Source organism: Myotis yumanensis, unplaced genomic scaffold (assembly GCF_028538775.1).
Source record: "Myotis yumanensis isolate MYYU_CA2020_CCGP unplaced genomic scaffold, mMyoYum1.0.hap1 SCAF_3, whole genome shotgun sequence".
Taxonomy (NCBI): Eukaryota; Metazoa; Chordata; class Mammalia; order Chiroptera; family Vespertilionidae; genus Myotis; species Myotis yumanensis.
This window is the reverse complement of record NW_027223754.1, coordinates 213740304-213753119: the sequence shown is the minus strand read 5'-3', so window position 1 is coordinate 213753119 and position 12816 is coordinate 213740304. Positions and strand designations below refer to the sequence as shown.

Genomic DNA, 12816 nt, shown 5'->3' with positions numbered 1-12816 from the left:
GGACAGCACGCCCACAGCCACCAGACCACGTCACTGACGGGTCGTGGACACACAGGAAGCAGTCCTGTTCACGGGCCTTGGCACAGGTCCGCGTTCAAGGACACTGGCTGTTCGTCCTGCTGACCTGTATAAATGGTAACATCTCCATCCTGGTTCAGGGCTGAGCCCTTGGTCCTGGAGGCAGAGTAGACAGGACAGAGCACCCCCCAGCCCTCCGCTGAGCCCCCGGGACCACGTGTGCCCAGGCAGACCCGCCACCCCCCACTCCCAGCGAGCACCTCTCTCCCTGTCCCAGAAGCCCAGTGTCCTGGAGCAGCAGTGCAACCCTGGGCACACCTGGGACCCTGCGGGCGCCTCGGTGTCAGTACCTCCCAAGCTCCCAGGTGGCACGACCAGGCACCCAGCATAGAGAGCCAGGTCCAGGGGGCAGCCGGGGCTGCCACACCTCTGCTGCGCCCTGTCCCCCCCCCACCCGGGGGCACCTGTGGCCTCTCCGCTCGGCTCCTCTGCCCCGAGGCCCAGGCCAATCCCTGGGCAGCATGTAAGGATCTAACCATGACCCGCAGTCGGGCACCGAAGGAAAAGAACAGGACGCGGTCACCCGCGCGACACCTGCCCAGGGACGCAGCACACCCTCAACGCAAACTGCCGTGAAGGGGCCTGACGGCGTTTTCACCCCAACTTCCCACAATTCCCTCTGAGGAGCTCGAAACCCACCTTAAAGGGAAAGGTAGGAAGACTGGAGAGAAACGCTTAAAACAAACAAAACACCAGCAATTGCAGCAGGTCTAACTGAATAGCGAGAGAGCATTTAATCAATACGCAGTCACCGTTCAGGCTGCACCGCGTTTGGGATTACGAGGCGCTAAGCTGCAGACTGATTGAGACTCATTAGCGAGAAAGCGTCCTTTAACTTGTCAAAGTCGGCCGTTCAGAGCAAACAGAGTCCCCGCTGACTTGGCTCCAAAACAATGAAGGGGGAGCTGCCCCACCGGGAGCCCCGTGTGGGCGCGGGACCGTGACCCACCCCTCGCCCACGCGGCTCCCGGACCAGAGCTCTGTGGGGTGAGGAGCGAGGGCTCCGCCCTCATCGCAGAGGCCACTGTTTCCCATCAGCCTGTCCCCGGCGCCATGGCTGAGAGCAGCAGAAAGCACGTCCGACACGGCCCTGACCCTCCGCCGCCTCCTCCCACGCGGGCCTTTCACCAGGTCTGCACGCCTCACGGAGCTTATTCACAACACGGAGGTCAGAGCAAGAACACACGGCCGCCCTGACTGGGGCTTCACATGTCCTGGCAGCCCTGTCACACCGGCTCCTCATGAGGCCAAGGGTGGGCCATGTCCTCAGCCCAAGGCCTGCATCGCCACAGACCAGGCGTCCGAGTGACCAGCCACACTTCCGGCCAGATGAGGGGGACGGACACGGGGTTGCCCTCCCAGGGGACGGACGAGGGGCCGCCCTCACGGGGAAGGCGGCGACGAGCAGGCCCCGGGATGAGCACTCACTGAGAGGAGCTTCCACGTGATGGGACGCACCGGCTTCGGGATCCCGGACCAGCTGAGCCTCCGCAGCTCCTCTGTGGGCAAAAGAGAAGAGGGAAATGGAGTTAGTGAGTCAGCGCCCATGCGCCGCCCCCACCCCCACGTGCAGCCAGATGCACCTCCACGATGGGCATCCCCCGTGAGACGCTCTCTGCACCGAACAGTCAGCGCCACCCGGGCGCACGGCCGCTCAGAGGATGTGCTTGTCAGTGCACCCGTGTCCCCGCTCCCCCTGGGACAGGCGAGGACCAGAGGTGCCAGTGCCCCTGCCTCCCGCCTCCCGCCTCCCTCCTCCCCTCCCACTGCCTTCTCTGACTCCTGCTCTGCCCACCCCCAGTGCCTTTCCCCAACTTCATGCCCAGTGCGGCTGTGGCTCCTCCTCTCACCTCTGCGGGAGAACACTGTGCGGTCGCTTTCTCAGACGAGTTTTGGAGGAAAGTGCCCTGGAGAGGCCTGTGCGCGGCACGCATGAAGGTGTGGGTATTGCACGCATGAAGGTGTGGCGTGCTGCACACATGAAGGTGTGGGTATTGCACGCATGAAGGTGTGGTGCGCTGCACCCATGAAGGTATGGCGCGCTGCACGCATGAAGGTGTGGCATGCTTCATGCACCAGGTGGGCTAAGTACACAAGTCCCTCTGCCTACAAACACCAGAATGTGTGGAGGTCATGCAGGGCGGGCCGGCCGCCCGGGGGCAGGGGACGGAGGGGCAGGGGACGGGCCCCTGGATCCTGCCTGACCGTCGTGTCTCCTTGAGTCCCACTCACATGCCCTGCGTGGCCAGAAACGCATTTCAATGTGCAGGTGTGTCGCCACTCGGCCCACTGCCCGAGGCAGGCATTGCTTCCCTTTAAATCCAGAAGCACCCAACAGCTGGGAGCAGGTGATTCACACTCGGAATAAAGACGGATAAGGAGGCAGCCCTGGTAGTTCAATCAACCAAAACAGCGCCAGCACCTCACCGTTTCCGGTTCTAAAGCCCAAGCAGAGAGCGTGGAGAGCGACTGGGCAGCAGTTCCAGCAACAACTTCACTTCACAGCCGCCTGGGAAGACCTAACCCTCCCCGGTCCCCGAGGGCCCGAAGCGGACACCACGCGAGCCCGCAGGCCGGCCCTGGGGGGAGGTGGCCTTCCCGACGCCGTCCATGGGGGAAGGAACCCAGACACCTCCGGTTCCAGGTCCCTGCAGCTGTCTCCTCAGGGACGAGACCACAGCTGGGGACCTGAGCGTAGGTCATAGGTGAGAGAAGGGTCTGACCACAGCGCCGGTGCCCAGGGAGCTACCACAGAGGCAGCTGGCTCACCAGGCGTGCCCCTGCCAGGAGATGGGGCAACGGCCAGCCAGGTGGCCCGGGGCTCGGGGACCCTCTCCCAGGTCTGTCCACTCTGTGACCTGCCAGCATGGAAGAGGGTCTGGTACCACAGACCCAGCTCACGTGTGGACACGGACAAAGGGTCCACACAGGCCCAGCGACCAAGACAGAAGCAGCTGTTCCAGGAAGGGCCCATGGGTGGGGTCACCCTGGAGAGCATGGCTCCCCTGCGTGCTGACCGGGGCCACCGGGGAAAGCCACCTCACAGAGGTCAGGCCCCCTCGCCCGTCCACCTTTCTACCAGAACTCGGGGGGCACACCTCCCCCAGCACCCCTGGAGGAGGCAGGCAGAGAAGAGAGCACGTTGCTGGGAACCCTCTGAGGCGCTGGGTCGGAGGTGAGGGGGTCTGCTCCCCCAGGAACCAGACCTGCCTCAGGGGAGGCCGAAGGAGAGAGGCCGGAAGCACCAGGAGGCAGGGGACCGGGCTCTGAGCTCAGCACCACGGCCAGACCAAGAACCAGAAATCGACAGCCCTTCTCCACCAGCAAAAACAATGAAATAGCCCTGGCTGGTTTGGCTCAGTGGATAGAGCGTCGGCCTGCGGACTGAAAGGTCCCAGGTTTGATTCCGGTCAAGGGCATGTACCTTGGTTGTGGGCACATCCCCAGTGGGGAGTGTGCAGGAGGCAGCTGATTGATGTTTCTAACTCTCTATCTCTCTCCCTTCCTCTCTGTAAAAAAAATCAATAAAAAATATATTTTTAAAAAAAACAATGAAATAAAGTGAAGAGGGTATAGGCATAAGCTTAACGAGAAACAGACACCAGCCCACGGAGAAAGTGACCGGTTTTACTTAGACTAACAGAGGCAGGGAGCCCAGGCCCGCTGAGCAAGCGCCACTTCAGGGCACGTCCCTGGGCACAGGGGCCGCGGAGGGAGGGGGGCAGGGGGAGGGAGGCACGGCCAGGCCCAGGGCCCACCTCCCCGGGGCACAGCCAGAACCACTACAACTGCCTGCGTGTCTTTTCCTCAGAGAGATCAGTCTCTACTTTCCGTTTCCTACAACTTCTCCGTGAGGTTTGGAAGGGGCTCCTGTTGCCTGAATAACCGGCGACGGGAAGCGTCTGCCCCCCTCTTCTGAAAGGCCTCCGGGGACTAGGTCGCTCCTGCTTTAAACGTTCAGAGCTCACGAGTAAGAGCAACGCCCTCTGACCTGACGCTCTCCCCTGAAGGTGTGCATGCCACTGACTCTTTAAATTGACAGGGAGATGTAAAGCTTTGATTCCTCTTGGTCCCTCCACCAGGCCCTGCCTCTCAGAGTACGTCCATTCCGTGTGCCTTCTCGAACCCTTTGGCGTACACTTGGAATACCCCCCGCCCCCGTTAGCTTTAATGTCTGTGGGTCTGTATGATGTCTCCTCATCCCTTCCTCATGCTGGGTGTTTGCTTTTTTTTTTTTTTTTTTTTTTTAATAAGTCTACCGACAAGTCCGTATTGATCTTTCCCAGGAACTACTGTAGACTCTGCTGAGTCGCCTTCTTCTCCACTTTGCAGTTCTCCGGTTTGTTTCCATCCTCTCTCCCTTCCCTTCTTCACCTGGTTTTGTTGAGTTTCCTCCTCTTTTCCGAGCTTCTTGAGGTGGTAGCTCTGATGCTGGATCAGAAGCCTCGACCCTCTTCTCATAGACTTCCCTCCAGGCTGTTTCAGTGCATCAGACACGTGCTGTATGCGCAGTCATCACTCAGCCCCAATGCTCTCCAACGCTCCCTGTACCCTTTGAGCGTGAGTCGTTAGAGAAGGGTGTTGACAAAGGTCCAGATATCGGAGCATTTCCTGGAATCTCGCCGTCAGCCCGACCTCTAACGGACAGTCAGGGAGAGGACCTGGTGCCCGCAGTGCTGTGGTGTTCACCCGTCTGCCCGGTGACGGACGCATCCTCCCGCGCTGGCTCGCCCGGGGAGGGCCGGGGCTGGCAGTGCGCGAGCATCTTTCACCTCTTGCCGATTGTTAAACGTGCACGTTTCATCGCTCGCTCAGGGAGGCAGTTACATGTCGGCCTCTGATTGGGAATGTGTCCCTCCCTCTCTCTTCCCGTCGATGTTGGCTTCACGCATTGTGCACCTGGATTATTAGGCGCACACACATTTGGAAAGATATTATCTCCTTAATGAGGTGAACCCTTTATCATTATGAAACATCCCTCTGTCTCTAATAAAACCCTTTGTCTTGATGTTTACCTTCTCTGACATTATTATAAGCAAATGAGTTTTCTCGTGAATGATGTTTGCACGGCCTTTCCAGCCTTTATTGCAGCGGCCTGCGTCTGTGCTGAACGCTGTCTGGCTTTCCTTCAGCCTCCGGTCCCGTTTCCCTGCACTCAGACTGCAAAACCTCGTCCTCCAAGAGAGCAAGCTGAAGTGTGAGAAGTTTTGAGACGCTGAAAATAAACGAGAAACGACATGTCTTTCTTCCACAACAGTGGGTTTGCGTCCTGGAAAGTAAAGTTTTGAGCTATTTTCATGAAAACAATGCCACGACCACAATTCCTTGTGATCTGCACTGTGAAGGCTGCGTCAGTACAACCCCACTGGGGAGATGGTCCCGGCAGACACTCCATGCTGCTTCTGTCTGACTGTGCGGGTTTAATGCAGTGACCTACTCAGACCGCAGGTGGGATCCTCTCCCTTCTCCCCTCTCCCCTCTCCCTTCCTTCCTCTTGCTTTGGAACGTACTTCAGTGAGCACACAGATGCCTGATGGGGGGGACAAATCCTATTAAAACACCAGCTGCTTCCTCAGCGAGGCCGGAAAAAGCACTTCTCTGCGGGGGGGGGGGGGGGGGGGGCCGGGGCGTCCTGCTGCTCCACCGCCTCCTCTGGAGAGTCCTAGGCCACCTCTTCCGAGAAGCCCCCCTGGCCAGGCCAGCCTTGAAGGCCCATCCACCTCCCACCACCAACCAGGAGGGGAGCATCTGACCGGCTCTAGGCCAGGAAGAAGACGGGGTGCGCCTGCCCGGCCTCCACCACAACGCATCTGCGGCCCTCAGCCAGCTGCCAGGCCCGAGACGCCCAGGACAGGGGCCAGCCAGGCCGGTCCACAGCCGGCGTCCCTCTGTCCCTCCCTCCCGCCTGGCCCCGGAGCCGCCAACTAGAACACGACAGGCAGCACGAAGTGTCAGGAACCTTAGATGTCAATAACAGAAAGACAGAGACTCAATTAAAAACCGGCCAAGGATCTCGACAGACATGTCTTCAGAGCAGCTACACAAACAGCCCGTCGGCACCTGAGGAGACGCTCACCTTCATCCCACCAGGGAGATCCAGCCACCGGAGACGCCACTGCGCACCCACCGAGGCCGCCCCCGAAGGGGAAACACTGGGCCCTCACCCCGGGCGGGGGCAGGGACATAAAGGGCTGCAGCCCCTCGGAAGCATCGGGCAGGTCCCCAAACAGCAAAGAGTTTTCCAGGGACCAGCACTCCCGCTCCGGGGCTGCCCGAGAGGGAACGCAGCGCCGAGGCCTGCACGGGAACTGGCGGCACTCCTACACAGCCAGGAAGGCGGAGAGCTCCAGGGCCCATCACTGACAAGCGGATGAGTAGGATGAACCTTGACCAAGTGGCGGAGGTGAGAGGCCCATCTGCAGGGGCAGGGGGTAGATGTGCGCTGCCTGGGGCGGGGGGGGGGGGGGGGGGGGCGGGGGGCAGGGGGTAGATGGGCTGTCTGGGATGGGGGGGGAGGCGGGGGGGGGGGGGTGGGGGTGACTGCTCGTGGGCCCAGGGCTCGGAGATCTAAAATTCACGAAGCGACGGTTACACAACTCTACAGACTTACTCAGAGCCACTGAGCTGGACCCTGGAAGTGGCCTCTGTCTCAGTGAAGATGGCGGAGTCCGGGACAAGGATTTCTAAAGACGATACCCAGCTGCCCCTGGGCCGCCCTCGGAGCCGCTGGAGCTGCCTGAGGAGCGGCGCTGACGTGCAGCGAGGCTCAGGCAGTCTGTGGGCCCAGACCCCTCCCGCCAGCTCTCTGCTCGCGGCCTCCCCAGCAGCCCCTCCCCGCTCTCCGGCCCCAGCAGAGCTCCGTCCGCCCTGGGACGCACCCCGCGGGGAGAGGTGGCAGGAGAGCCCCCACACACGCAGAGGCGCTCCTGAGCCTCCCGCTCTGAACAAGCCAACACCTACCGCGGGGCAGAGCCGCCTTCCAAGTACTGAGGTCAAGTTCACTCTCCCACCCGCCCGGCGCCTCCTTCCCAGAGTAACTGTCGCCCAGAAAGAATGTCCAGGGCAGGACAGCGTGCAGGGCCAACCGGCCTCACTGCAGAGCCTCCGTCTGTTCACTCACTGTGTTTATTTTTACCCGAGGACAGGTTTTTATTGATTTTGAAGAAGGGAGGGAGGGAGGGAGGAGAGAGAGAGAGAGAGAAACATCAATGGGTTGCCTCCTGTGTGCGCTGACCGGGGATCAAACCTGCAACCCTTCGGGGTGCAGGACAATGCGCCAACCAACAGAGCCGCCGCCAGGGCACACACAACCCTTTCCAACTTCTTCCCCAGGCGCCAGAGCACAGCAGGCCCTTTACATGTTTAGTGTTTGTATATAAAAGGCCATTTGGAGCTGAAACTCTCTTTATTCTAAACCCCAGTCCCCTCCCCGGGATGAGTGGGCCCCCGCAGACCCAGGGCCCCCGCAGCGTGGTGGCCTCATGCATCTTGTGATAAAGGTCTCGGAAGTCCTGCTGGGAAGACACGAGGCTGGGCGCCAGCAGCAACCTGGCAGCGTGATTGCAGGCCAAGAGAAAAGAGCAGCTCTCACATCTGCCACGTCATGTGGGCACGGGGGGTGGGGTGAGGAACAGACTCCACAGAGGGAGGCAAGGACCCACACGGCCGAGCGCCACGCAGTCCCGCGTGCGACCATCTCTGCACCACAGAAGGGGAGGGGCCCCACCGGCCTCCCAGTCCCTCTGCCGCCCAGTCTCCCGGGGTGGCGACATCCTCGACATCCTCGACGACAGGCCTCACACAGGGAAACCTAAACGTCAAACAGCCTGAAACGTAACAAATGCCTCCAGGGTGCCCCCCCACCTGGCTCTCCAAATGCGAGGGGGCTCACCACAGATGGGCTCCCAGACCGCACAGCCTTCGCCCCATTAGCCAGACCACTGGCTCCGACTCGAGGAAGGCGGGGCCCCCAGTCCAGCCGCCCGGGGGACCCACAGGAGACTCTGGGAAGGGAGACGCGGCCTGGAGGCCTCCCGGCAGCGCCATGTGGAAACCGGCAGGGTTTTGGAGCCGGAGGCACAGGACGGGAGGGGACATGCTGTCGGACCGGCGCTGAAACACCACAGCAAAGGAAGGGGAGAGACAGGCCGCGGACCACCCTGCCGACTCCTGGTGAGGGGCCTGGCGCGCTCTCCACCTCAGCCTGTGCTGGCATTTTTCACAACAACTGGCTTGGAGCCTTCAGACCCGCAGCACGATGGATCGCCTCCCGCCTGGAAAGCTGCGACCGGTCCCCCAGGAGAGCCCTCATCCTTGGCCAAGAAGACGCCCCCCCCCCCCCCCACGCTGGCCACAGCCACAAGGCCCGGGGAACTGACTCCTCCCACCTTAACGGTGAGGAGAGCACGGACTCACAGGCCCAAAGCCCCGGCCAGCCGGAGGCTGTCACCAGGCCCGGGACAAACGCCGAGGACGGACAGGGCCTGCTCCGTCATCCTCCCTGAAAACCGCAGCAGCTGCTGCACGTCAGCCTCACGGTTTACACGCCAGAGCACGCCCCGTGTGCTGCTGGGCGGAGGGGACAGGAAGGAAGGGAGCCCTGGGCACACTCTGCCCTCCAAGCTCTCGGGGGCGCCCCCCCCCCCCCCGGCTGGACCTCACAACAACCCCAACGGCACACACGGAAGCTGGTCCCAGAGGCGTGTCGGCGACACGGCTCCTCTGTAATCACAGCTTCTCCCCGCACCAACCCTCCGGGCCCTCGGCGACATTCTGCCCGCTCTCTGGCGGGCTGCCGCCTGCGCGTCACTGCAGCCAGGTGCCCGGTCCCCCACAGCGGCCTTCCTGAGGCCGGCGACCGGCGCACACAGCACCACGTCCAGCCCCCAGGCTGCAGCGAGTGCGCGAGCATCGTTCTATCACTTCCCCACGAAGGAGCGGGTGTGAGCATGATGACTCCAAGGCGCTCAACACTTTCTCTGCACGCATTATTCATCTTGTGACACAAAACTGTTATTTCTCCGAGATTACTGTAAATCGCTACATGAAGAGCTGGCTTGCATGAACAATTAAATGATAGATATGATAAACTAGACTTATAAGCTTTATGCTCCTACAACATAAATTCCTTGAATGATTGAACTCAGCAGAGCTGGGAAATCCTTCCGGAGGCCGGGCCCGCGGACCCGCAGCTCCCCCAGCAGCTTCTGACAAAAACGACGACAGCGGAGAGGAGAGGAGCATGTTTAGCGGAGGCTTAGCATTACTATGGTAACCGCAGCCACTTGTTTCAAAAATGAATAATAGCTCTGTTAGGTGCTTCATTAAAATTTTTTCAACCACATACTGCCCTTAATCTTCTCAATGGAACAAAAGACTTATTCAGAGCCCGTGCAGAAGACGGAGCGGGCCCCGGGTGCCGGGCGCCCAGCACAGGCACACTGACGGAGGATGGCACCTCCCGGCGGAGGGGAGCTGGGCACTGCCCCTGAAGGAATTCCCCAGGAACCTCCACAGCCCAGCGTTCTGCTCCTGCTCTTCTCCCCACGACAACCGAGGACGCCGGCCTCACAGACATGGCCGCTGACACAGAAGCTGCCCGCAGACCCGCAGGGCCCAAGGCAGGAAGGCAGCGCTGCGGGCACACTGCATGCAGCTCTGCAGAGGCTCCGAGCCACAGCGCCGGGACCAAGATTCGAGACTGATCCACAGCACTTCCTTCGCCACCCAGGACGCTGTGCCTCCGGGACAGCCGGGCCGCCCCCCGCAAGCAGGGCTCTCCCTGCAGGAGTCACGCGAGGCCACGAGCCTGCTACCACGCTCCGACAGCAGTCCTGCCACCCACCAGGGTCATGCCGCGTCAGCCTGAGGCTGGGTAGGATGCCACAGGGACCCAGGCAGAACCATCCGCCCAGCCTCCCAGGACCCTTCAGCACACTCCACCCCCCGCCGCCACGCTGCTCTCCCACTGTCCTCCCAGCCCTGCCCATTCCAGTCCTGCCCTGTCCTACCGCCACGCCCGGCTACCAGGGCGGTCCTCGCTGATGACACCCACACGCTGTGCACTGCAGGCGCCTTCTCTAGGCTGCGCTGTGGCCGCAGCTGCACAGGCCACCGTGAGGAAGGCCCGGAGGGCGCCTAGAGAGGGAGATGACCGCCCAGGTGATTCATGGGGACACATTTGCTGTCACAGCTGGCTGATACCCTTCCCAGAAGCGGGGAGAGGTGGAGAGGCAGCAAGCTCCCCAGAGCTTCCCATTCTCGGCAGTGGGGCCCGGGACTCACTGACACTGACTGCGGCAGACGCTTCCCCGTCGCTCCCTCCCCCCAGCACCGCGAGTGGCTCCGAGGAGAAGCGCGGCCCAGCGTGTCTCCACAGACGCACACGCGCTCACCACAGCGAGGCTGGCCAGCGGCGGGCCACACTCTTGCACATGACAGCCAACGAGACGGGGACTGCAACCATCAGGGATGGGCAACCACAGCACCTGGCTCAGGATCTCCCAGCCCCCACACATCGCTGGCACAGCAAGGCCTGCAGCGGCACCCTCCACCGGCAGCAGGCACTGTCCACCGGCAGCGGGCACTGTCCACCGGCAGCAGGCACTGTCCACCGGCAGCGGGCACTGTCCACCGGCAGCGGGCACTGTCCACCGGCAGCGGGCATCGTCCACCGGCAGCGGCACCCTCCGCCGGCAGCGGGCACCCTCCACCGGCAGCGGCACCCTCCGCCGGCAGCGGGCACCCTCCACCGGCAGCGGGCATCGTCCACCGGCAGCGGCACCCTCCACCGGCAGCGGGCACCCTCCACCGGCAGCGGCACCCTCCGCCGGCAGCAGGCACCCTCCACCGGCAGCGGCACCCTCCACCGGCAGCGGGCACCGTCCGCCGGCAGCAGCAGCGGGCACCGTCCACCAGCAGCGGGCATCGTCCACCGGCAGCGGGCATCATCCACCTGTAGCGGGCATCGTCCACCGGCAGCGGGCACCCTACACCGGCAGCGGGCATTGTCCACCTGTAGCGGGCATCGTCCACCGGCAGCGGGCACCCTACACCGGCAGCGGGCATCATCCACCTGTAGCGGGCATCGTCCACCGGCAGCGGGCACCGTCCACCGGCAGCAGCAGCGGGCATCGTCCACCAGCAGCAGGCATCATCCACCTGTAGCGGGCACCGTCCGCCAGCAGCGGGCATCGTCCGCCGGCAGCAGCAGCGGGCACCGTCCGCAATGCGCTGTTCTCACAGGGGAGTCACCCTGGAAAAGACGTCACTTACGTCCCTTAATACAAAGGAGGCCCGACCTCCTTCCCCCCAGAGAACCTGCTAGCAGTAATGACGCTGCAAACAGAAGATACATGCTATGTCCCCTCTACAGAGAACTTTCCAGAAGTCTCTAGGAGGGGTCAGTCAACCGGAGAATGAGTGACCCATCCGGTGGCAACTCAATCCCAAAGGCTGAGGGGCCACCCCCAAGTGCTGCAGCCACACTGTGTGCCTGCTGGTGCCGATAGCCAGGGGGCCTCCAGGAGCTCGTCCACGGGCACAGGGAGCATGCCCGGCGGTTTCCCACGGCAGCCAGAGCCGCTCGGTCCCTGGGCATCGGGTGAACAGCCACAGAGCACCATCTGGCTCCTCGCGTCCTCTGTCGCCTCTATCTCTGCGAGGTAGTTGTCATGATTGTTGTAAAAATGCACACAACGGGGGCAGTAACCTGCGAACGTTTCCTGGCACCGCTCCACACGGGGTTGTTCACGGAGCCCGTGTGCTCACTGCACACTTACAGCTCGCCGCCAGCCGGGACCAGCAGCGTACCACTCACGCCCACGGGAAGGCGGGTACACACTCCCACAGGAGGGCGGGCACACACTCCTAAGGGAAGGCGGGCACACACTCCCACAAGAAGGCGGGCACACACTCCCACGGGAAGGCGGACACACACTCCCACAAGAAGGCGGGCACACACTCCCAAGGGAAGGCGGGCACACACTCCCACAGGAAGGCGGGCACACACTCCCACGGGAAGGCGGGCACACACTCCCACGGGAAGGCGGGGACACCGCCAGGAGCAGCAGAGGCGCCTGAGGCGCCACGCCCCACAGACCACCTCACAGGTAAGGCCAGCAGTTTGGAGGTCGAAAACTTGCTCAAAATGGCAGGCTTAGGAGGAGGAGAAGGATGTCCCCAAGTCCATGGTCGCCCACGAAACAGGTGGGACCATGTGCATGTCCCACCAATGGCCCGGCACGACAGTGTCCAGCAGGCCCCACGCCGCTTAAGGAGAACTGGGCCCCGTGGCCACGCACACCCAGGCCCTTCGCTCTGCCAGCTTCCATCCTCGCGAGCATGCGCCGTGCACACACCCAGCGCCCTGCTCATCCATGGCGCCCAAGCACCGCTCAATCCCCCTTCCTCTCTACTCAATAAAAACACATACATTAAAGAGTAAATGAATGAAGTGAGCAGCCCATTTCTAAGAAGGCTCCCTTTTTCACAGATTATAACTTCCTGGGAACCATTCACTGGAACACAGCAAGGGTCTGAGAGAGTGGCTTCTGCCGCCGCCGGTTCCCCCCCTCCTCCAGCCCCGCTCCAGCCCAGCCTTAACCACCGCCCCCCCCCCCCCCCCCCCCCCCCCGGTGACACAGGCATCCCGACCAGACTCCCCACTGGGCCTCCACCTCGCCAGGACACATCCCCGTGTGGACTTGGAAGAGAGAAGGAACGAAGCCGTACTGGCTG

The 12816-nt window shown here is 62.3% G+C and overlaps 1 protein-coding gene across 1 annotated transcript in view; it reads right to left on the bottom strand.

Moving 5' to 3' along the window:
- The window catches only part of TBC1D22A (TBC1 domain family member 22A), a 123196-nt gene that overhangs the window by 58403 nt on the left and 51977 nt on the right, over positions 1–12816 (bottom strand). The window contains exon 5 of the mRNA XM_070411319.1: positions 1507–1577. Within this exon, the coding sequence (XP_070267420.1) occupies positions 1507–1577 (71 nt within the window). The remainder of the gene's footprint in view (positions 1–1506; positions 1578–12816) is intronic.